Source organism: Cydia pomonella, chromosome 12, assembly GCF_033807575.1.
Source record: "Cydia pomonella isolate Wapato2018A chromosome 12, ilCydPomo1, whole genome shotgun sequence".
In the NCBI taxonomy this organism is placed as follows: domain Eukaryota; kingdom Metazoa; phylum Arthropoda; class Insecta; order Lepidoptera; family Tortricidae; genus Cydia; species Cydia pomonella.
Genome location: NC_084714.1, coordinates 17,901,378 through 17,927,750, shown reverse-complemented (window position 1 = coordinate 17,927,750; position 26,373 = coordinate 17,901,378). Strand labels below are relative to the sequence as shown.

Here is a 26,373-nt window from a genome sequence, read left to right as displayed (position 1 = left end):
TTGTTTAATGGCGTATAACAATGACAGACTCCTCAGTTTAATTTATCGCTATGAATAGTAAAATTGTATGAGATAACAGCTGTCAAGGCACCAAGCTACAATGCAAGCATAATAAATCATGTATTTTTTTTTTCCGGCTTTCCCCTCTTGTGTTTTGGCAGGAGGGATTTTGCCAATGACGACGTTTTAAGACGTACCACGCACGATAAGCATGTTCGGTGTATGATAAATTTTGATTTGGTAAAAGGACTCATGGTAGGTACCTAAAACAAAAAACATTTATTCAAAATTCAAATTCAAATTCAAAATTCAAAAATTTATTCTGCAAGTAGGCCTCAAGGGCTCTTTTACAAGTCAATACAACATTTATAGTAACATCATATAGTGACATGAAAAATACATAACAACATTTTATAAATACTATTGTTAAGGACATCACAGACAACACAGGACATGTACAGTTTATTAGAAAAAGAGCGGGAAAGGTAACAGTTTTGACAATTAGAAGGCATACCAACATAAGGAGAGATAAGAAATGGACAATAGACATAAGATAAGGTGATTTTACTAGAAAATGTAGAGCCGTTAAAGTTTATTATTTTCTTGTATGTGTTTAAGAAGAATTCCAGTGATGGGAAAATCATGTATTATACATAATTTGGCTTACCTTGTATTGACACATCAGACATGACGTTCATCTGTACTTACAGACACCTACCTGCGTACATTATTTAGCATTTATCCTGTTTAACGTCAATGTCATTCATTATAATGTCAATAAAACAAGGAAATTGTAACAATTAAAGGCCAAATAGAAATGCCGTTGATATACTCATTAAAGGAGCAGGAAATCATAAATTATGTACGTAATGTAAGATTTGAAATGGTTAAAGTACGTTTCTCATAGAACGGGCGGCGGAGTCGGGGCGCGTCGGAACGCATTTTCAATTCTTTTGCTGAATTGAATTCCGTAAAACCACCCAACTATAGTCCAAAGCTCCCAACTATGGTCCACAAATAAACTCAATTTTTCTCGTTACGGTGTGTATTCTACTATATTTTTGTAGTTCTAAGGCAAAGTATGTTTATAAATGGAAGGTAAAACTAAGAGTAAATGTGGTGTATTTGCATGTGTGCGTCCGCGCGCACACAGGCGCGGCTACTTGTAATGTACAAAAACCAGTAATAAACGAGCATCTATCAGATCCGGTTGTTTCACTAAAGTACTTGTAGACACCTCACTGGCGACGAGGATGGGATCAAGTATGGGTTAAATGGTTTACTGAAAAAAAAGAGATCTGGGTTTTAGGCACTATTCAAAATAAAATTGGTAACCGAATGTTTTTGATTTATGTGCATACTAAAAATACTGTATGTAGACGCCACGTAGATCAAATGCTTATGTATACAGGTGGTGAATTTGACGTTATTAATGAAACCGAGGATGCCGGGGCTGACGAGGACTCGTGGTCGCCACCGCTCGAGCCGCCGCCAGCTCCGGCTGGTTCCGCGCCCCCGGCGGCGTGCGTGAACCCTCCGCCATCCTCCCTCCGGGCTGACAGTCCCCTACAGGCGGATGTTCAGCCGCGTGACATAGTGAGCGATGAGTACGATACCGGGCTTTCCGGGGAGGAGGAGGAAGTAGAGGAGCGTGAGGGGTCGCGCGCGCCGGCCGCGGTGGTTCCGGAGGCCGCGGAGGCCGCGGTCGCACCTGCCGCGGAGGTGGCGCCCGCGCCCGCCGACGCACGGTTGCCGCCGCCGCTTCCGACAATTACTAGACCGAATTTAAGGCCTAGAGATAAAAATATTAGTTACAAGTGTTAATGTTATTATGTGGTTTAGTTATGTGTGTGTTAGTTATTATACACCTTATGTAGTGTTAAGTACTGATGTATTGTTTATTCTATTGGCAGGTCTTACAATTAACGGTGGAGAAATGTGGTGTATTTGCATGTGTGCGTCCGCGCGCACACAGGCGCGGCTACTTGTAATGTACAAAAACCAGTAATAAACGAGCATCTATCAGATCCGGTTGTTTCACTAAAGTACTTGTAGACACCTCAGTAAACCAAAAGGAACATTGGTATAGATACTTAATTTCCTTTCGAACTTGTGGACCATAGTTGCAGTATTGGACTATAGTTGTGTAGTTTTACGGTTCTTCTGTTGTACCTAATCTACTATGTCGCTCTAAAATTGAGGTATTTATTTTGAGACAGTGAACGCGGCGTGAGACGGTTTATTCTAGTCAAATTCTATCTTAAAATGCCCCTTAGGTGTGCCTGGCCCTTTAAATATACATATCTTTGTGTCAGCCGTTTGCTGATAAAAAAAAAAACACGAAACCCCACTAACCAGTGATTCAGTTGCATAGACGTTGTACCATTATAAGTGCACTCGTTGATTATGCATAGTTGTTACGGATCTCTAGATCATACTACACTAGTTGTTTGATCAGTCGATTCGCCTACGCTCTGTAAGAAATGGGAATTCCTGGACAGAGCAACAGGTTATCCCCGGATGCCAGAATTCAAAATCCCTAACCCACCATTTTGCTACAAATACCAGCATACACTGGCCTCCCAATACAAATAGCTGCTAAGTATCGTTGGCTTTAGTTATACTGGACTTTAATCACAGTCGATATAATGTTTTGTGATTAGTGAGGCAGGTAGGTACCTAGTTGTTTTTTAGACTTGAGTTAAGTGTGTTTCATTACAGGTAACGCTGGGAAAGGATATGCCACGGTAATATAGGACGGCGTTTTTGTTTCGAAAATAAAGTTACGACATACATATACAACTTACGCGTATATTTTCGGTGTCAGAGTGGAGTTAGTGTATGTGAACCCAAGGAATATTGTATATCTTTTACACAGTTGTCGAATACCCTAATAACTCTTTCGGTGCTATTAGCACGCACTTTAGCCTACAAATAGCCCGCCGGTCGACTTAGTGTCAGCGAACGCTTTAACAAGAATTATTCACTCTCTAAATCTCGCAATAGATAGTTAGTAATATTTTAGATTCGGTTATCTTTCGAGCGAACATTATACTAAGTACGTTTTGTTTCGGTTAACCTAGCACAATCAATCCTAGCTATAAAGCCATTGTCTACATGCAGTCAAGTAAGACAAGTTATTAACGTAGGCCTAGCACGATGCCTAATACAATTTCCCTGTAAGTGACAAGTCCATTTTGTTATAACAAAAGTGGATAAAAATCATCATGCTAGTTGAACAGGTCATTGTACAGAGGATCACGCTCGTACGAGTTTTTGTTTTGTATGTGGGAAGGTTGGACGTGCTAAGATTAAGTTTTGATTAGAGATTACGCTGTATTATTTCACAGGTTAGTAATATGAAGGCACAGGTTACGATGAGATGCATTCTTTGTAAATAATGCATATTCTTCAAACAACTGTTTTAACTGAACGCTTTGTGGCGTAAGGGAGCTAATGTAAACCTTACTCGAAAGTGTGAAGGCTACTTTGACAGCATCCGCCATAACAACTATAGGTGTCCTTGGTGGTGTCGACAGCACACGACACCTTTAGGGGTCCTTGGCGTTCAAAAGGTTAAAAGCATTCTCAATTTGACTTTTGACCAGTGACGCTGACGTGTGTCAGCGCCGTTGATATTACAGTAAATTCTACATTTTATGGAATTATATTCGCGTTCAATGAAGTATTTTAATTCCTATACTTATATGCCTCAGCGCTTATGCTATGTATATTATTTTGAAATCAAGATATTATGGATGGTAACCCTAGCCAGTGTAAACGATTTCTATAAAAAAAATAAAAAAAGAGTTGGTTTGTTAACTTTTTCATAGCTTGATTCTGTCTAATAATTATATTAACCTTAACACAGAGAAAATATTATACGATTACCAATAGTTTAGTTTTCTTTCCATACCGCGATTAAAATAAATTTCAATAAGTACAATGACGTAACTCAATCATTGCGCCAGCGCCGATATAATTGTAATATACAGTTTAGAAACGTAGGAAGAAGTGAGATCGATTCTACGTGTACTTGTAATGCAATACAGGTAAACCATTGCGATATAAATTGAAATAGAATTGCGTTCACTCGTGAAATTATTTTTTGGGAAAATAATATATAGTAATTCTGCTTCGGCGACCAGGTAAAAATAAGTATTTATACCTATTGTGAATTCGTATATGAAGACACCATATGCCTCAAAAATGGAGCGAAGATTGATCCAATGACTCAAATCACAAATATCTTGAAAATGAAAAGATTGAAAAGCAACACGCACTGACTAAGACCATTTGTTTTATGTATACGTTTGTACGAAGCCTTAATACATTTATAAAGCCTTAATAAGTACTTAATACTTTAATTTAATTTTAGATAGCCCCACAGAAATAAGTCAAGAGCTGCAAAATTTGGGGAATTTGGGTGCCAATCACTGTCACTTTTTTTCAAAATTAATCGAGCAAACAACGTGTTTTAAACAACAGAAACATTTGAGATAAAATTGCTTGCTGCTAGTAGTAGACATTTGGCAGAAATTGTCTCCCGTATACAATTGCCAACCCTCAATAATATATTTATGAAAAAATATTTAATAAAATTTCCACTTAATATAATTAAAATTTAAAAACAAAGTGTATCATTCTTATTTGTCCACCCTGTAGAACTATTGTCTATTAGATTTACCGGTATGCGCAATATGAAGCTGTAGTTCCCGATAAGACGTTAACGTACGCAATGTTACCATACAGATTCAAATATTCAGCTAAAATGGTTAAAATAACCACGAATTGTATAAAAACCATTTTAGTGTTAAAGCTACAGATAAGAAGTACAAAGTTCGTTGACTGAGTAACACACAACTACACTGACCATGCTGAATGCCATGATACATATTACATAGGCTTATAGTTACAACTATGTCTAACATGTGACAAATTGTTAATATAATAATACAATATACCTAATAAAGTGTTAACTTATTTATCTATGCATAGCATTGAAGGTTGAAAGAAATTTCCTTAGTCGTATTTTTCAAGATATAGGTATGTCATGTAGGAATTATATTGGTATTTATTATACCTATATGTCTATTATCCTATATCTGTATATGGATTACCATGATTTTATTTAACCAAGAGATTTCTGAGAGTGTGTTTATAGCGCAACGATCTCAAAAAAGACCATCACAACACCCTATTTTTGTATTTTTTTCTTGAACATAATCAAGAATATAGATTGCCGATGAGGCTTGAAGTAAAGATTTTTTCATTCTTGCCCATCTTACCGGGCACTACCTATAAGGTATGGCGCCATCGCTCGAAACGATGCTGCTATACCTTTGGCATTTGATGGCGCCACTTTGTGATATTTAACAAATTAAACACATATCGGTGAAAGAATAAGGATCGAAGTCAAATGTCGTTCTAAAAGTTTTAATTATGTGTCGAAAGATGGCAGTAAATTTACATCGCTACAATTTTTTCTTTGACAATACATCTTTATTTCAAATCCTCTTTACTATTAGATGCCTGTTAGTTGAGCTATTCGCTCAACTCTACAATTCGTGATGTAGTCAATTACCATAGCACCGATAATTCCATACATAAAATGTAAATCAAACATAATAATTCAAATTCGATAATCAAATTTAACAGGTCCACAATATGGTGTTAACATATACAATATATAAGTAAACTTAACGAGCTATATATAATTTTAAACTTGAATTTTCTGGTTTAACTGACATGCGTTCAACGCATGGTGAAATAGTGATCGGTGAATATATGTGCTGAAAGGTTTATAATAATATGACGCGTGTTATAGGTAAGTAGTTTGAATGTGGAAATTTGATAGTAAAGTATGTTCAGTAATACAAGGCTGTGAAGTGAAAATAGCCTAGTAAAAGGGATTTAAAGGAGAAAATATTATAACATTGCCCCGTTAATAACTTTTTTCAAAGCAACTGCTATAAAATAGTAAGTAGTAAAAGATGAAAAAAAAAATCACCATACTTTCACATTTTGGGTACAGAATTTGAACTAATTTGGATGGGAACACTGGATTTCCATGAATTGAAGAATTCATAATAAGTTATCAATGAGAGAGTTCTTGTATTAGCTTTACGATATTCGCATCTTGTGCGTTTTGTTAGTCTAACAACGTTGCATTGTGTCTCAAAATATTGCTCATAACTTTTCTCATTAAACTTACGGATCTCCGAAACAGAACCATTTTGGTCTCCCGCCGCACGCTCTGGTACGAGTAGATGCCACTACAATAACAATCGTCTTCGTCCGACGGCACCTGGTAATACACGGCGCGACGTCTCATTTCCAAAAGAAAAACACACTTCTTTTTGCACAAAGACACATTCACGAATTCGAATGTGGAACGAACGTCTTTTGTTTTCGCAACTGTTCCGTCGTTATGATTTTTAATAGAGTAGCGTTAAAAAATACTGCCTGGTTGTTTTGTGTATTAACGGCTATATTTTTGATTTGCGTACGCCTATCTTGTATTTTTTTCTTTCATTTGAATGAGTTATCAAATTGAGAAAGTATTTAAAAAAGTTTTCTTTGCATTTTAATGCTTCATTTTTGTGTATGTTTGCAGTATTCACTTTATTTTTTATTATAAATATGGTATTCACATGGTGGATAGTTTTATGAATCACTGGTTAAATTTTAAAACATTTTTTCCGTCAACTGTTTCCAACTTTCAAATATAAGTTTATGTTCCAATTTTGAATTGTTTGAATCACGACCGATTGGGCTCTAAGAATGCTGAATACTGGCGGTAACGGTTGATCAGAAAAAGTTCCGCAACCGACAATAAGCCAGAAAGAGTACGTAAGCCTTTGTGTGAACAACAATGGAGAGTTTTTACTGATACTGCTTATTTTGTCTACTGGTGACAAAATTGTGTGCCAATACCTAACTTATCTATTTCTGACAATCGGTACTACTAAATTATAAGTTTTTTGTGGTTGCGAGGCTATCAATTTCTTGAAACTGTTACAAAAGTACAATCGCTTAAACTAAGGTAATAATAATAGGAAAAAAAAAATGAAAATTATAGATTTGCTTGTGAAAAGTTGAAAACCAGGAGGTTAAAGAAAAAAGGATCAAATTGCTGGAATATAACTTGTATGTGGCGTTTGCGCGCTAGAACAGCTCCACGTTAGTAACGTCTATGTACCTATTTTTCGTTTAAATTGAGGTTTTATCTAATCTGTAACAGAAAAACACATTGCAATAGAAGTTGAGAATATAAAATACGATATCACGTAGTCCCTCACTCTGATGCTAAAATATTAGTGCACACCCCCAGGCATTGTTAGTTAGTTATTTTTGCTGGGCATTTTCCGCAAATCGACCACCATTGTGCCGGTTTTGCGTGAAACGAGGTATAGCGCTACTCCAACCTGCCCAGCTCCTCCACGATTCCAGCAATGTCTTCAGTTTGTTAACTGGCTTCTTTAGTGTCCACGAAGTCCCTAGGTATTTTGTCCTGTATATTTCTCCTTTATAGTCTCGTCGTCTTTGTAGTTTGTACTTTGTAGTAGTTAATTTTATTTCGCTTAAAATTTACGGCTTTTTTTTGTTTAATTCTCACTGCACCCACCTTGAAGTTTCTCTGTTTTGCCTTATGGTTGACTGGTAGAGATTGCCTATTGGCATTAAGTCCGCCTGTTGTACTCTTTTTTATGTGCAATAAAGTTTAAAATAATAATAATAATAGTCTAGAGGAATATGTTTTGTTGTTTCCTCTTCTTCCATCCATACACATGCACGTCGCAGACATTGTATGTATGTTACTATCAAAGGTCTGAATACGCCTACTTTGAACCGTTACAAAAGGATGTGCGTACGTTGAAGGAAACGTGATCGGTGTGACTTCCTCGTATGAATGAAGTGTTATACCTTCCGCGCATGCGTAAACAGGCGTCGGACGGTTATCTTTTGTTTTGGGTAGGACTGCCGGCTATCATGAAATTCGAAATATGAATGTTTATTACCTATTAGAGTCAAACCAAGATAAGTTGGCAGCGGTTTTGATAGCCCAGACGGTGCACGGGTTATTTTAAACGTCAAACTTCTATGAAGTTATGACGTTATTGATACTTGCACCGTTTGAGCCATCAAAATCGTGCCTAAGGCAGTGTCTTGCCTGAGCGAATAACTCGCGAACGCGAAGCGGCGCGGCGCGGCGCGGGTGAATTCAATCCTTTGATACCTATGGAAGTGTCCTACGTGGGCGATCTCCGAATGCCGTTGGGCCACCGCGCCGCGCCGCGTCGCGTCGCGCCGCTTTCGCGAGTCATCGCCCACGTAAGCCGCGCTGTAACTTCTCTTGGTCTGACTCTATCATCTATTATCATTTTGTTCAAATCCTATTTGTTTTGAAATTATGACTAACGTAAGTATATAATTCTTTTTGCACTTGCTCGATATAAATATAAACTTCATTTACAGTAATTAAATATGAAGTGGCATTTTTACGTAAACCGATGTTATTGTATAGTCGGAGCGGCCAAGACGCTCACAAATATCTGAACACGCCTCTATTGTCAAGGCGTTAAAGAGCTTGATCAGACATTTTTGAGCACTTTGGTTGCTCCATTATATCTGACGGCGACTGTACTAACTGACTGTGTCACATGTGTAAATGACTGATCAAATTAACATAATTTGTACCACCTAAATAAACTGTTAATGCGTACAATAATTATTCTACATATTATCTATTGTGTATCTACCTACTTTGCAAAGTAGCTCGCGGGTCAAGCACCTTCCAAAATAACAAACATATTGTTATCAGTCTACATCAGAACATTACAAATTATTGCTCCATTTTTAGCAATAACTAATAATTTTGTTGTGGCTACAAAAGTTTCAAAAAATTTGAACTTTTACTTTTGAAGCGGACCATGCTTACTAATTTCTTTAATTTTTTTTACTAATAAATGAGTAAGCCAATAATTAATCTCCGAAAACTGCATTACGAAGAAACGTATAAAATTATCACGCAAACAGTTATTGACGTAAAAAGGAAGCGGTTTCCGACTGTACCATAAAAAGAGCTTCATCGGAACGATTTCCCTTTTTTTTTACGCTTTTTTTCATCTGAATAAATTTACACTAGGGGTAGTGTACATTTATTCAATAGCGTGACGTGACGTACGCGTTCGCGTTAACTCATTTTGTATCGGATTTAGAAACAGCGCGCCAAGCGGGACGTTTTGGAAACTCAAAATCCCATACAAAATGAGACTTAACGGAAACGCGTACGTCACGTTTCGCTATCGAATAAATTTACACTAGCGGTACAGATTTGGAAAACGTTTGCTGAATCGATAGTTTCCTATTCTGTAGGTACATAATAAGCGCACTTCCACTGTGTTACGTACGTATGGTATTTTCGTAAAAATGGCCCTATCACCAAAACTCACTACATCTCTTCCAAGAAAAATGATGAACACTTGCTGGCGACCTATTAGACCACTTATACATTAGAATATAAGGTCGATAAGCCAGTATTACGTATTACTTTATCGCGTACTCGCTTATCGGAATATTCTGACCCACATCGTGACACTATCGGATGACAAACTAGAGTCCATATCAGTAATGGTCTCGCAAAATATTTAGTTACGGTTACAATTTCATCTTTCCACTTCATCTCGAGAATTAGAGAAGATATTTGTGACCGCGGCCAGCAAATATCCCACTTTTTTGCTTGCCATAAGCACGAGATTTTTTATTTTATTTTTTATTTATTATAACATTAAAATATGTGTACCACAAAACAAAATATTCGCCAAACTGCGAGACAGTTTGTTGGCGATGAGATTTGCTTGTATCTTTATACAAATAACCCCTCAAGGCGTCCTTATGGCAAGCGACAAAGTGGGACGTTTTGCCGGCCGCGGTCACATTTTGCCATTTTGTTAATTTTTAAGGCTCCGTACCCAAAAGGGTAAAACGGGACCCTATTACTACGACTCCGCTGTCCGTCCGTCCGTCCGTCCGTCCGTCCGTCCGTCCGTCCGTCCGTCCGTCCGTCCGTCCGTCCGTCCGTCTTTCTGTCTGTCTGTCCGTCACCAGGCTGTATCCCATGAACCGTGATAGCTAGACAGTTGAAGTACTAAAAAGCGAGCTGGCGAGTCCGACTCGCACTTGTCCGGTAATTTAAGTATATTCATTTGATTTTTTGATTAATTTATTGAAATGTATTGCCTTAAAAGGTGTATACTATTAAGAGGTGGCTCTCCTTACACGACATAGGAATTAAGGTTACAACAATGAAGTGTTTATGTGTATGAAACATACCTAATGAGAAAGTTAATGTTTATTTTATTTTATTACTGAGTAGTGCAACTGTCTACTACATATTGTGTTTGTTAACGTATTTTAAGCTTATATTATAAATGTTTGACTGCATCTTTATTTATTTAATTTGTTGACTTTACACGTGTTAATATAGTGCGGTGCGGTGAAACAGAGGTTCTTCTAGACGCTTCAATGGCAATCAAAATATAGGAAAAGGATGTATATAATCCTGGTAGATTGGATATTTTACCTCAAATATTAAAAAAGAATGAGAAGTTGTGTAGATTCAAGGAAATAAGCAATACCACAAGTCGTCAAAACCCTTTTTTTCTTTTCAATCACGCAACCGGAAGACGGACCCGGGCTTCGGGTAAAATATTGACTTTGAAAGCAATATTGTTTGAATAATCTATATTGTTTAAATAACAATAACCTTATAAATTTACCTTATCTAATAAAGCTATTTTTAACTACGTCGCAAAATAAAAATAGAGCATTTTCCTTATCGCTTATCAGTATGTATTCAAACAGCAAATCCTAGTGTTATCGTATTTATCCAGCCACTAATGTTTACCTACAACTTACAAACACAATATGTGTAAGGAATTCGTAAAGTCATCACTTGTAAAGTAATCTGCAACAATTCCTAAGTGCACAAGTCAATAGAGGAAAATTCAACTTTATGATAACGAACATAAGTATTATTTTAATATTTATGATTTGTGCCCATTTGGTGGATAGATTCTTTGTATTAAATCTTAGACACATTTATCTATATCTTTTTAATACGACATTGAAATATATCAGACAAAATGAATGTCTAGTTGCACCAAACCGTCTGTAATCATTCGTAAAATTGAATAGAAAATTTTAGTTTTCTGATTTTCGTTTTCGTCTGTCCGTTATTTTTTATACTACGTCGATGGCAAACAAGCACATGGCCTGCCTGATGGTAAGTAGTCTTCATAGCCTATTTACGTCTGTAACTCCAGAGGTGTTATATGCGCATTGACGACCCTAACACTCCATACCCTCTTTGAGCTGTGGCAATCTTACCGGCAGGAACACAACACTATGTATGAGTCTAGTGTTATTTAGCTGCGGTTTTCTGTAAGGTGGAGGTACCTAGTACTTACCCAGTTGGGCTGTGATTATTGCTGGTATAACTGTACTTACGTCTGTAGGACGTAACTATATATGTTTTATTGTTATTAAATCACTTTTCATATTGGGTTTACCAACACTGACCAACGACTTATCGGTTGTATTTTAAATGTGAATATACCATCCGCAAAATGCATTGCGGTTCTGTTGAGTCATTCACACATTACAATGAATTATCAGTAATAACCTAATAATTAGACGTAACAGTTGTTGAGGTCACACACATAATATCATGTCATGTAATGGCAGCAGGATTTGGAATAAGCGTTCTTTTTCCTACAGATAGCAAGTTGCCAACTGCAGCTTAAATACAGTGCATTTATATCGCATTGACTTATCCGTTCATTCATGACCTTTTTTACAGTGAGTACTACTGTGTACAGCGAGCTGCAATATTGCATAAATACATTATGAAATTTTATTCGTTCAAATGGCCATGCACTTTTATAAGCAGAGCTGAGTGTACCAGCAGTGTAAGCAGAGATGTGTGTATGAGTATACTGTATAATCCAGGGATCGGAAACCGGTATTTTTTGTATGGGAACGAAAACGGTATTTTTTCGTTCTTTGTTAATTATTCCCTTTCTAATTGGGCAATCTAATAATACGAAGTCGTTATCTAAAAACACAACCGAGTCCTATATTTAGAGTATAAAATAAACCGAAATATATGTTTATTTCAAAGTTTTTCCCAAAAACCGGTTCCGATCCCTGGTATAATCATTCACCTCAATTATCTTACCGTAATATACCTTTGTAAGATATCCGCAACGCAGGCAACGGCAGGTGGCTACAAATGCAAATCAGCAACATGCTTCGTCCCAAACAAACCAATGATAAAAAAATATATATATGTATATATAATATAGGACATTATTACACAAATTGACTAAGTCCCACAGTAAGCTCAATAAGGCTTGTGTTGAGGGTACTTAGACAACGATATATATAATATATAAATATTCATAAATACTTAAATACATAGAAAACACCCATGACTCAGGAACAAATATCCATGCTCATCACACAAATACATGCCCTTACCAGGATTTGAACCCGGGACCATCAGCTTCGTAGGCAGGGTCACTACCCACTAGGCCAAACCGGTCGTCAATGATGATGTCCGCAACAGGCTTCGCCGTTTAAATAATAATAATAAAAAGTTTTTAAAGGGTCGGCAACGCTCATGTAATATCTCTGATGTTGCAGGCGTCCATAGGCTACGGTAAATGCTTACCGTTAGGCGGGTCATATGCTTGTTTGCCACCCAAAACCGTCACGAATCGAACTGATTTTTAAACCCTGACGTAAAAAAGAATATTATAATGTTTGATGCCAATGTGTGTCATTGTAGCTCTCAAAGCTCTTTTGCAACAACATTTCCATCCTCACGGATGGTTGGCAGTCCTTAATTGTGCGTTTCTCCAGGAACTTTCTGCCTTCAACAGCTAAATTGTGGAATGAACTGTCGCCTCCGGTATTTCCGGACCGATACGACCTTCAAACCTTTAAGAAAAGAGCGTACTCCCATCTTAAATGCCGGCAACGCACTAACAACCTCTATGGTGTTGCAGGTGTCCATGGGCGGCGGTAATCGCTTACCATCAGGTGATCCGTCAGCTCGTTTGCCTCCTCTATCATAAAAAAGTGATGTAAGGTATTGTTGGAATAAAACGGATTTTTATTGCATAATGCGTCGGGGTTTCTACAAATTTTTAATTCAATAGTTATCATATAAATGCCTATTTTGAAAGTAGTGTTAATACCTATATAATCATCCTTAAACTAGAGCATGCTGACATGCTAACAATAAGTCTAGAAACTCCCACGGTTTATCGATAAAATTGAGTGTTATCTACAATCAGATGGGCAGGTAAATGATAGCTTTTCTTTATCTGACAGGTAACTGAGAAAGTTAGTCTAGATTTCATTACATCGCGTGATATGCCATGGGTATTTTTTCCTTTTGATAATATTGAATAATTTACTTGTGTTAGATTTTTATATTGTTTAAATATTACATTATGAAATATTGTTGTTGTCTTTGTTATTGTTTTATTTTTGCAATAGTAACAAAATTCATATTTCATTTCCAATATTATCAGATAAATATGTTAAACTTTAACACGGTATGAGTTTTTTTTTAGATTTGACCAATATATATAAAAACAACAGGAAACCACTAAAAATTAAGCCTCCATTCCAAATAACCAATGTGTTATATATTGTAATTGTAGGTAACGTCTACGGCCATCAAAAACCTACCTACTAGTTTTTTCTGATACTGATTACCTATTGTTGACCTATAAGTACAAGGGGCCTAATTGTACTACCTAGTAAACTATAGGTAGGTACCTACCGATTTTGGAATTTCCCATTTGATATACTTTCCGGCAGTTGCAGTCACACAATGTGAGAAGAGATAAAACACGGGATTTATTCACTGCCGAATAACCCAAATTGCATATTGTTTCAAATGTAATAGATTAAGCAAACAAATAAACACAGGTCATGATTATTTTCAACATGTAAAATTTTTCAATAATTTTTTTTTATCATCACACTTGCTCGAAAAAGATCTTATTTCATGCAGGTGTACAGAGGAACAAAGGCCTATATTGTTCCCAGGGGAGTTATGGATAGGTATCTGCCTTCGATGTCTAACCTGGACCTGTCAAAGAATGCCAATATGGCGGACGAATGTTTGAAATTTCACCGTATTTAATAATTATTTCGTTGTTTCTTCGCTAGTGTGATGAAAAACATTGTGTGTAACTCCGGGGGTAAGAATATTGTCACTCTAGTCTTTAATTCACTCTACGAGTAGCCTGCGGCTGTTGTGAATATATAGGTAGACGATATGTTGCACAGTGTACTATTGCTTGTCAATCAACGTTATATGAGTAACTTACTGTGAAATTTTAAACGTTGAAGCTTCAGTAGTCGTATACAGGTCAGACACAATCATGAGTTTTCATTTCTCATGCTCTGAAGGAGGGTCATTTTTGTTCTAAAAAGTGTGCAAAAAGTGATATGTTACTGTCCTAAAACATTTTACTTTCCAAGTACGACTTTTTAGTTTTTTTACGATTATCAATTGAAATTTTGTTTTAAATTGATATTCTATATTTTCTGATATTTAACTCCCCATTCTGAAAGTACCCTCAAGCAATGCTATACAAGATATACTTAGTCATGTTTTAAGAAAACCACATGTATTTTACTTTCTTCGTATTAGAAATGAAAAGTAGAGTGTTTAACTCGGGTAAAAGGCATCGTTCAGCCTCGGACTATTAGCGCTCTCACTACATTCGAGCGCTAAACTACCTCGGCGGAAATGAGTGCCTTTCATTCTTTGGTTAACAATACACTAAAGCGCATTAATTTTAAAAATGTCATTATTAGTGACGGATGATAATGATAACTTTTGTGTCTGCGTTGATATGTCAGTCAATAAGGATCAACTCTTTTATTGCAAATAGATAAATTAGTCAACTCAATACACAAATAACCAAACTACCGCGTAACGTATTGTACTAGTATAATAAAAATAGCGTATGCATTTCCCCATACCCACAAATAGTTTGGGAGATACTCGTACAGACAGACAGGCGGATATTTTGGGAACATCGTTGACTCATTCCGGATGTGTCATCCAACCAGACTGGAAGTTATTGTATGTCTGTGTGCGGAGAATCCTGCAGAATTTGTAAGGTTATAAGTGACTAATAAGATGTAGTGTTGGTTAAGACTAGAGTCCTTTGAGTCCTCTGCTTTGAAACTCGACTCTGTTTGTCAGACTCGTATATTAAATCTAAACTCGAGTTTTTTCCAACTTGTTAGAGACTCGAGTCTTTTGTAGGGACTTGAGTCCTTTTCAGAGAACTCTCAATTTTTTGTTTGCAAAATTTCGAAATTCTTTGTCTTTAAGTAATAAGTTACTTATAGCACACAAATAATACAATAACGCAAAATTTCTTTACTTTTATTTAGGTTAAACCTATGAAATTGTTGACGGAGTCTTTATTCGGAGGTTAGAGTCCTTTTGAGCTCTCTTAAAAAAGACTCAATAAATTACTCGTCTCGGGACTTAAAAGACTCGGAAGTTTTTTAAGCGCCGAGTCTCGTAAGAACGAGTCAAGTTCTTCATATTCAGACTCAAAAGACTTGAGATCCTACCAACACTAAAAAGATATTTGGATCTAACAAGAAAAACATTTCTCACTAGATCCATTTTGGATCTATCGAGAATGAAGGAATGGGCTCTATTACAACTGTATTAAATTTGTTCAATGACACTTAAAATAATTGGTTCAAATTCTCATTAATGTATATCTACTGACACTGACGACCTGTCTGGCCTAGTGGGTAATAGTGACCCTTGGTAAGGGTATTTATTTGTGTGTGGAGCACGGATATTTGTTCCTGAATCATGGGTGTTTTCTAAAGGACGTAAACGGAATGACATAGAGTCATAGAACATTGACGACACTTTATTTTTTGTCTAGTAATACATATGTATTTGGACTTCTGATTTGAGCGCCATCTTGATAGTCACACCTCGCGATTAATTCCTTTGTTTTTTTTGCTCATTAATATTGTTTAAAGTGTAATATCGATAACTTATTATACATTAAACTAATATGGTAGTGTGCAGTGGATGGAGAATTAATATTGAAACGCATTTAAACAACATTTTGGAGTCAACGGCCGGTAGTCCACGTGCTACTTGTATAGTCCAGCTATCGCTTTACAAGAGCTAATAAAATCACCGTACACTGTCTTGTACTAACCGTACAATTTTAGTCGTATTTAAAGCTCCTAATACCTTGATACGTGCGAAATATTCCCACTGGACTGAAACCATAACCTTAAAACAATGAATTAAACATGTATATTTTTAAGAAGATGAATATATGCCAATTAGTAAATACTAGATAAAGTAACTGGGACTTTTTTAATTCCCTTTGTTAAGGTAAATTAGGAGCAAATGTATTCCAATGGCAGTACCTACTTAAATGAATGATATCCGCTTAGTTACCTATTCCCTATTTCCAAGAAGCTGTGGGTAAGGGTCTTCATCCCTCGTTACCTCATTGTAGCTAAAAATTGTCACTCACACACTTCGGACCTCAGGTTTCTTACTGAAGACGATCGTCCAGTTCGTTTCAAAACCGGTCGCATTTTATCGCCTGTCATAAGTACAACAAGTTTATAAGTGCGAAAGAGACAGGCATAGTGGCAAGCGATAAAAATACAACCATGCTGCCATCGCAGTTTAAAACCGTAACAAGTTAAAAAAAAATTAATCGTCCAAATTTCTGTTCTTGACTTTTGGATGAAATTACGATTCTATTTATGAAGAAAATAATAAAATTATTTATTATGCACTACTAGAGAAAAGTTCATATTATGGAGTGTGGAACATCTCTTATGGTAGAACTGTTGCAAAAGTGTCCAGCTGTCAGCTATAAATAATAGTTTCAAATCTCTCCAGAGTAGCGCTAGAGTAGCTAAGAACCTAGGCGCTATTGACGGAGTGAAGTGCGCTGTCTATGATTTGATTTTTTTGTTCAAGTATTCTAGGTATTGTAGCGCCACCTATTTAATGTTTTTTTGATGACACTTTTTGGTACATGGAGATTTATTTTCTTACCTCCACCTTCCGTAGTTCATATTACAAACAAAGACAGGACTTAAATGAGTAGGTAACAACAGGCAGACTTATCGCGATAATTTCAGGAAACAAAGGAAACTTTCATTTCTAACACAAATAAAATAAAAATACAATCAAGGTCGTGAATTGAAACTTTATACTGTAATGAAAGAAGGAGACTTTGAAAAAATATTTATCCGTATCAAAAACGGTAGCCGAGTGGATATGTCCTCCGACTTTCAATTCAGAGGTCGCGGGTTCACATCCTGGCTCGTATCAATGAGTTTTTCGGAACTTAAGTACGGAATATCCTTTGATATTTACCGCTAGCTTTTCGGTGAAAGGAAACATCCCGAGGAAACCTGCATACATTGCATCTGCGAAGAAATTCAATAGGTGTTCAATTCTTTCGCGCATGACAGGAGGCATTTGCCCAGCTGAATTATTATTATTTGTCAAAAATTATGTTTACTCGTTAGGAGTATATTTTAAATAATTTTGTGAAATATTCTCAAAATTCATGAAACCATTTTTTATTGGTGTTTAATATTAATGTAAGATTGTAGCTCAATTTATATTTTCATATTTGTAAACTGAAAAGGTTTTCCGCACCTAATAATTTGGTATTTGACATGTGAATGTCCTGTCACGAGCAAACGACTCCTAAGTGGTGTGCTCTGAATAAATATTAGGTACTTATTCTTAAAGTAGTGTTGAAATCAAATCAGAGTCTGATTTTAAATGGCTTTCAGTATATGTTAAATTTGCGGTGTATAACGGTGTTTGATAGTTCGAAATGTATCACTTTTCTTTCCAATTACTATACCTTCTGACGACTATGTTTCAAAATTTCGCAGCTTAATTTTAATCCTGTCAAATTGACCGAGTCAAAATAAAATGGAGGTTAAAATAAAATCGATATTACAATTAAGACTTTTTAGAGGTCGCGGGTTCAAACCCGGCTCGTACCAATGAGTTTTTCGGAACTTATGTACGAAATATTATTTGATATTTACCAGTCGCTTTTCGGTGAAGGAAAACATCGTGAGGAAACCGGACTAATCCCAACAAGGCCTAGTTTACCCTCTGGGTTGGGAGGTCAGATGGCAGTCGCTTTCGTAAAAACTAGTGCCTACGCCAAATCTTGGGATTAGTTGTCAAGCGGACCCCAGGCTCCCTTGAGCCGTGGCAAAATGCCGGGACAACGCGAGGAAGAAGATTACAATTAAGACTTTTTAATTATGTCAGTTTTCTAATGGCTATAGTTGTATAATTTGCGGTGTCCTAAAACAATTTTGTTAGTCTGTCGCTGCAAGTTTACGATGTTTTAAAATTTTCATATTCGTTTAAACAAAGCCCTTTTAAAGAAATGTTGCGAAACTCTGACTCAACGACTAAGGTCGTCAACATCCATGTTGTATTGTTGAAATATGGTTAATTAGCACTTTATTGCGTCGTGATAAGGATCAAAATTCATTGGTGACGCGTTGGGCTAGGGCCATGTCCTTTTACAAAGAGGCCTAAGGACTGAAGTAAAAAGTAGTTGGAGTATGTGATCTTTATGTAAGTTGTAAGGCTTATCTGTAAGAATACCTATCTAGTGGAATCAATTCAAATATATTTTTACGTGGTCTAATATGAACATTTGTTTAACATACAGTCGCAAAAAAAAGTGAGTGCGTTTTTTTTTTCTTATCTCACGTTCATCGTTATGGATTAAATACTTCCCATAAATGGCGCCTCGATCCCTTGCAATAAAAGTCTGATGCTCCTCACGCTACCATGTAAGCCAAGAATAATTACAGAATGTTAGCTGCCTATTTTTGTATTTTTGCACGTTTTAAATTTTACTACACTTGTATACCTAAGTGTAAAACCCAAAATACATTTTTATTCTTTAACAAGATTTTCTCATAAACTGTAGGTACTTTTGTTAGAATTTATTATCCTCGGCTGTACTTTTCTTCAGACTGATCGAGAAAACCCAACTTTGTCCGATGTCACTGTCATCATGACATGTCATCATGTCATCATGACAGTGACATTACTCTTTTGCTTCTTGTTGCATTACGTATGAATTTTTCATATGTATTTTGTTGCTTAACATATTTAATAATGTCATTGCAAGATGCTAAGATTTTTCAATTAAAGGATAGGTACACATTGTTGTAATCACTCTCGAATAACACACATTACATTCGAAATTTTTTGCTAAATAAGCAATAAATATATACCAGCGGTTGGACAGCATTTGAAGAAGCACACTTTAATTTTAAAGTATACTTGGTGCGGGTTTCAATGTTGGTGTTACAATGGCATCTACATATAAAGGAAGATGGAATTGTCATGCGTTATCTCCCACGTAGTTTAAAAACTGGACAGCAATGCAGTTAAAACCGTTGAGAGAAATGTGTAGATTAGAGCATGCAGCATATTTATAAAGGATTAAAATGTTTAAAAATCTCAATGTATTTTTCGTTAGGTACGGTGCAGTTGTTAGGTATTAAAATTCTATTACATAATTGACAATTAATCGCTTTGTCATATGATATGATGATAGCTGAATGAGTTTTTGTTGCAATATGTGATTGCTACTTAAATAACATATTTTTAGACTTTAAATGAGATATAATATAGGTATAGTAAGAAATAAATTGAAATACATATCATATTTTTCATAAAAAAAAACCGAGGCCACATAAGAAATATATGAATAGAATATTTTTTACATTTCTTATATTGTATACAAATGAAGAGGCGCGTCTTGCTGTCATACTTGTATTTTTACTCTTTCCTGAGAAACATCCGTCGCAAGGTTTCTCAGATCGTCGGTTTTATACCGACTATAATATATAATAGGAACAGAAAAATAAACCATTAAACTAGCTCATTGCAGTCCATACTGGTACTAGGTAAAATAAAGCGGATATTTTCGATACGACCGCATAATCCAACCAAGGGTAGTTCATTTCGGCTTTAATGAACACACTTTCATAGGTTTTGTAAAAAAATTGACGACTTTTATTTTTCCATATAAAATAATTCACCGAGCCGTGTATAACTTAACCGTACTTAATTTTAACTCAAAACTTCGCATTTAATGACGTCACGTCACAACTGTCAAAAGTGAAGTGATCATGAATGCACGACATACATTCGCACTCGAAAAAAAATCAAAATTAATTATGTTCTGATAGTTAAGAAAAAAAAATTCTTTTAGTATAGTTTTATAGCACTAAAACCTACGTCTAGTTTAAGTTTGCGGTTATATTAAAAATAAATACTGTATTCACGTCATAAACCGTAACAGTATTTTGCAGTATTAAGTATGTATTTTGGACCCGGGTACGTCCTTAAACTACGTCCAAAAGAGAGGTATGGGCATTGTGAATGTCATCTCGCTTTGTGTGGCAGGGCACAGCACAGCGGATATCATTCCAGATCTAGAGCAGAGCCCAACTCGGGAAGTACCTCCACCTTACAGAAAACCGCAGCCAAATAACCCTACTCATAGTGTTGTGTTCCTGCCGGTGAGTAAGGTTGCCAGAGCTCAACGGGGTGCGGAGTGTTAGGATCGGCAACGCGCATGTAACTCCTCTGGAGTTGCAGGCGTACATAGGCTACGGAGACCGCTTACCATCAGGCGGGTCGCATACTTGTTTACCACCGACGTAGTATAAAAAAATGTATTATATGTGTTTTCATGTACATTTATTCTGAGGTTGGGCAATAAAGAGGCTTTGTATTGTATTGTATTGTATTTGCCTATAAATGGTCAACAAAAGTAAGCTCCATTTTAAGATATAATTAAGTGGCTGTAATCAAATAAGCTTTTTTCTCCGCATTTCACGTTCTGGGTTACAGTTTCAAGGCGAAACCTTCACCTCACCAACAAGGCCGGTCGCCATTCGTATTTCCGCAGTTTATCTTATAGTGCAATGACTTTAACTTAAACAAATATTGCGAAGGACTAGCCATATCGTGTCTTATCCAAGCAATCCAAACACAACTATGTCTTACTTACTAATAAGTTTTCTTTGTTGTTGCATATAGTACAAAGGAGTTGTAGTATGTACGATCAACCAATTTGATTCCTAGGCCACTATAGAACCATGTCATAATGACTTCTACGGCAGTGCTTATTGAGTGATGCATGTCATATAGTGAGTAGTTAAAGCGACAAGGTTCTATAGTGGCCTAAGATTCAAATTGGTTCACTGTACGTCTAGCGTTAGGTACTGCAAATTCGGTATGTTAAATTTTATTTTTAGTTTTTAACGTAAGTACAGTGAAACCTGGTTAACTGAGACTTCAAGGGACCTGCCAATTTTTCTTACTTAAAGAGGCATTCCATTTACCCAGGGTCTCAGCCAGGTATTAATAAATTTCTGTTTCATTTACAGAGGGTTCCATTAATATAGGTGAAGATAGAGGTTATAACTTATATTTTTATTATTATTATTTATAACTTGGTCAAGGATTTTGAATGAACTTTCTTTGAAATTTTCCTTAATGCAATAAAATCACACATTGTTGCATTTATTTCCCCAAAGATTTGCCTATTCTATGCAAATTTACTAAAATATAATTAAAATTATTCTCAATACTCGATTTTATTTCGACTCTGCAGATTCTCCATACATGTGGGAGTTTTCAGAAAATAGTGTGAGTTGTTAAGAAAAAATAATTACTGGCAGCTTTGTGACGATAATTAACCATAAAATTTTAATAGAAACTTGGTTTTGGTGCTCATTTCATAAACTATAAGCGATATTACAATGTATATAGAAGGCTCAAAGATGTCATGCTTTATTGTCGTCGCAAAACGGACAAGCGATAAACTTTTCTTAACTGTATTCGGGCATTAGGTAAGTACACTATTTCCTATAAAATTCTCATTTCATAGAAATTTTATTCAAATAAAAAAAAAAAAAAAAAAAACTCCTTGCCGTATCCGGCAATGGCGACTCCATCAACAATTCTTGTCCGGATTATGAAATGCCCTTATGTGGCTCGCAAAACCAAACTTTGTTTTGAAGATCCGGTCACGCGATGCGCAATGGAGTTGTCCAGTCGAGTTGCGGGTGTATGTGTAGGAGGGCTTAGGTCGCGTCTTGCGGATATGACGCTTAGCATCTAGGTCTTCCAGACGCTGCTGCTCAAATTGAGCTACTTTCTTTTGAACACTAGAACGCCATTCCGATCTTTGCAATGCAATGCCCTCCCAGCAGTCAGTCGGTATCCCGCAAGCGACGAGGTGGCGTTTGAGAACGTCTTTATGTCGCAGGTATTGGCCCCCCTGCTTCCGTTTTCCACAAGAGAGCTCCGAGTAGAAAATTGCTTTGGGCAGTCTCTCATTCTCCATACGCACGACATGGCCACACCACCTTAGCTGATGCTTCATGATCAGTGCTTCAATACCAGGCATCCCGACGCGACGTAAAACTTCCGTGTTCGGTACCTTGTCTTGCCACTTTATACGTAGAATTGAGCAAAAAAAATAGTATGGTCACGTCTGAAAATATAGGACGACAAAGTATCAAAAATATGTATACACCATAATATATGGGCAATAAGGTCAACTATACATATTTTAGCCACTTTGTCCGTATTGATAGTTTCAGACGTGACTGTACAAAGAGTAAAGTCAATCTAAATACACTACAGATTCTGAACTATGGAAGTTAAGGCAAGGAACAGAAACTCCTTAGGCAGAATTGTTGCAAAAGTGTCCAGCTGTCAGCTATAAATAATATGTAGTAATCCAGAGTAGCGCTAGAGTAGCTAAGAACCTAGGCGTTATTGACGGAGTGAAGTGCGCTGTCTATGATTAGATTTTTTCTCGAGTATTCTAGGTATTGTAGCGTCACCTATTTATGGTTTCTTGTCGGACACTTTTTGGTATATGGAGATTTCCATATTCTAAACAAAACAATCGACTCGGTAATTCAGCCAACTGCCAGTAAGAGTTCGAATTTAGAATTTAAAATGCAAACAGCTGCAATAAACTGGCCAGTCTTGGCTCTTAGAAAATTGGATTTGGAACGAGCACGGTTTAAATAAAGAATTGAAAGGATCCGAGTTGTCTTTGTAACGGAAATGTTTTGAGTGACGAAGATTTTTCTCAATTTTATCATTTTATAAGGTAGAAGTACTAGTGCTCGACGCTGCACTAGTCATCGACATGGGCACTTTATTCCATGGAAATATAGGTTAAATTTGAACAACAATGATTTTTCTGTATTCGAACTTAATCCTTGTCACTTTGACATGTCGAGTACTAGTGCAGCGTCGAGCACTAGTACTTCTACCTTACAGCGATGTTGGTAAATTAGCCATACAACATTACAAATTACAAGTGATCATTCAACGAAATCACAAATATATATAAAATACTAAAATAAGCTAACTAAAACCTAGAATATTATATTAACGAAATAAATTATTTGGCGGAAAAAATCCTATATTTGGATGTCACCGTGTATACTCTCTGGAAATAGTTATTAACAGTACATATGGTGCTACTTTACCGCACTATTGCGTTACTACAAATTAGCATATTACGTTACTGTGTCGAATATTTAAAGGGATGTACTGTAAAACGTTGTACGATACATGTGCGAATAGGTAATTCGCAACTCGTGTCGATTTAAAACACTCCCTTCGGTCGTGTTTTAATTAATCGCCACTCGTTTCGAATTTCCTATTTTTCGCACTTGTATCGTAATGTACTATTACAATACAAGTGCAGAAAAAAGGAAATTCTCAATATTACTATTCGCACGTGTATCAGTACATACGGCTCTTTAAAGTTTCGATATATGCACGTAAAGTGCTCATTCCGGCACGCGTGCAGGAAAGTAGCACCATATGTACCTACTGTAATAGTTATTTACGATACAAGTACAGAAAATAGGAAATTCGCAACGAGTGGTGATAAATTAAATCACGACCGAAGGGAGTGTTTTAAATCGACACGAGTTGCGAATTACCTATTCGCACGTGTAGCGTACAACGTTTTACAGTACATATGGTTCGTTAAAGTTTCGCAATATGCACGGAAAGTGCTCATTCCCGCACGCATGCGGGAAAGTAGGACCATATGTACGGTAAAGTTAATTTACAATGTTAACAAATTAAAGTGTTACTGCATGTATTTCATCTTCAACACAGTTAACTCATCGTCAATGGAATCGTAGTAATAATATAATGTGAATGATTCAACTATAACCTATTAATTATGCCATGCGTGAACAGGAATGTTAGGAATTAGAGCTACTCTATATATATGTCGTCTCTCGTGAACAAACACAGTATATAAACGAAATACTTATGCATCTCAGGTAATGCTGGATAGATCAATACCCGTGACAACATTGTAGTCATTCTTGTCTAATAAAAAAGAAAATTTGACATAGAGGTGGATTGTCAAAAAAACTTTGTAGCCACAATAAATTTACTGCCATCTTTCGACACATGATTAAAACTTTTAGAACGCCATTTGACTTTGTTCCTTATTCTTTCACTGATATGTGTTAAATTTGTTAAATATCCAAAAGTGGCGCCATCTACTAGAGCATAGGCCAAAGGTATGGCGCCATCGCTTAAAAAGAAGCAGAATAATCCATAATGAACAGTACTAAATCAGTAATCAATTATTTATTAATTATATTATTCGTTGTAAAAAAAAGCCATAGACAAATATTGCTATAAACACAAACAATTATTAGGTTATTGGTTCAGTCCAGTTAGGTCAAAACATAACTCAGTTATGATTATTATTAATTACATCACTATTGTTTACTTTTGTTTACTAACAAACTAACAATCGTAAAATGTGTTTAAGTTACATATTAGTTATCTTAAGGGAGATAATATTATAAAATAAGTTGAAATATGCCACGTAGCCAATTTGCAACTTGTATACAAAGTTCCTACAGAAGATTATGTTGAAAATCTCGTATATTTTGTATTCTGTATACGTTCAATGTGAATCTTAAGTTCTTTGTCTTAAAATTAATATCTCAGCTTACTTAGTATTCAATTTCGGTGCGGCTTAACTGTGTTGTGGCCTTGTTGGACAAATATGTCACATGTACTTGAATAAAATGTTATGTGAATAACTCGGATGTATCCTTTGTGAGAATCCGCACAATGTGGTTATTAATATCGAGAAAAACCACGGTCAAATGTCAATGCTTTACAAAAATGGTCTGAAAAACATATAACGGAGCAAGCGCTAAGAGCGTGTGACTTGTAATCCGGAGGTCGCGGGTTCAAATCCAATGAGTTTTTCGGAATTATATATTTAGTATTATGATATTTACCAGTCGCTTTTCGGTGAAGGAAAACATCGTGATTAAACCGGACTAATCCCAATAAGGCCTAGTTTACTCTCTGGGTTGGAAGGTCAGATGGCAATCGCTTCGTAAAAACTAGTGCCTACCCCAATTCTCGGGATTAGTTGCCAAGCGGACCCCAGGCTCCCATGAGCCGTATCAAAATGCTGGGACAATGCGAGGAAGAAGATTTTTAGAATCCGTATTCCTTGACAACGTATTTTTGGACCAGCTGTAGTACTTGTTATTAGTGTGTTTGTCCTTTATTTTCTTTTTTCGAAACTATGTAGATCTTTCACCTCATGAGTCCTAAGTACCTACTTTTTGTTGTAAAAAAATACTAAGTGTAAACCTTGGCAAGGCCTCAAGATTCCAAGTACAAATTCCAAAACGTATATAAATGTAGTTTTTTTACTAACGTACTAATTGCATTCTTCACATAAACAAAACCTAGTCTAGCCCACATGACAAGCATAATACACAATTTCTCGTTTATTTAGTACTTCCCTTCCATTTTAACGAGATAGCAGATCCGGGCGACAATGAAGTTTAAACTTTGTATAATTACAAACGCACCTGTGTATAAATTATTTCGCCCACGCTATAACAAGATTGTAATATTTTTTAAAGAGGTTGAAATAGCGGTGTGGCGTATGAAAAAGTAGCGGAGTGGCGGGGCAATGGAGTGGTTAATTGCTGAAGCTGACATCCTGTGGGAGTATTGACAGGTGGTTCCCGAGTATGCGGCCCTGGTGGTTTAGCAGGCTTCTTTATCGCTTGCCTATTAAGTTAACAAAAAATTATACATTTTATAGGATAAAACTCTTGGTTGACTTTACTGCGATAAAATTTACTTGATTAGACAGGAGTTTAAAAGTA

At 36.2% G+C, this 26,373-nt stretch overlaps 3 protein-coding genes across 6 annotated transcripts in view; 1 reads left to right on the top strand and 2 right to left on the bottom strand.

Annotated features, from left to right (window-relative positions):
- The window catches only part of LOC133523759 (adenylate cyclase type 2-like), a 302,517-nt gene that overhangs the window by 190,855 nt on the left and 85,289 nt on the right, over positions 1-26,373 (top strand). The gene's annotated exons all lie outside the window — the stretch shown is intronic.
- The window catches only part of LOC133523760 (pre-mRNA-splicing factor ATP-dependent RNA helicase PRP16), a 454,093-nt gene that overhangs the window by 368,541 nt on the left and 59,179 nt on the right, over positions 1-26,373 (bottom strand). The gene's annotated exons all lie outside the window — the stretch shown is intronic.
- LOC133523766 (probable E3 ubiquitin-protein ligase sinah) overlaps positions 1-26,373 on the bottom strand; it is a 71,605-nt gene that overhangs the window by 38,013 nt on the left and 7,219 nt on the right. The window contains exon 1 of one of the 2 annotated variants that reach the window (XM_061859494.1): positions 6,215-6,362. The exons of the other annotated variant lie outside the window; for it this stretch is intronic. Coding sequence (XP_061715478.1) covers positions 6,215-6,334 — 120 coding nt within the window. The 5' untranslated portion in view covers positions 6,335-6,362. Of the gene's footprint in view, positions 1-6,214; positions 6,363-26,373 lie in introns of those variants that run through there. 2 annotated transcript variants of the gene reach the window in all.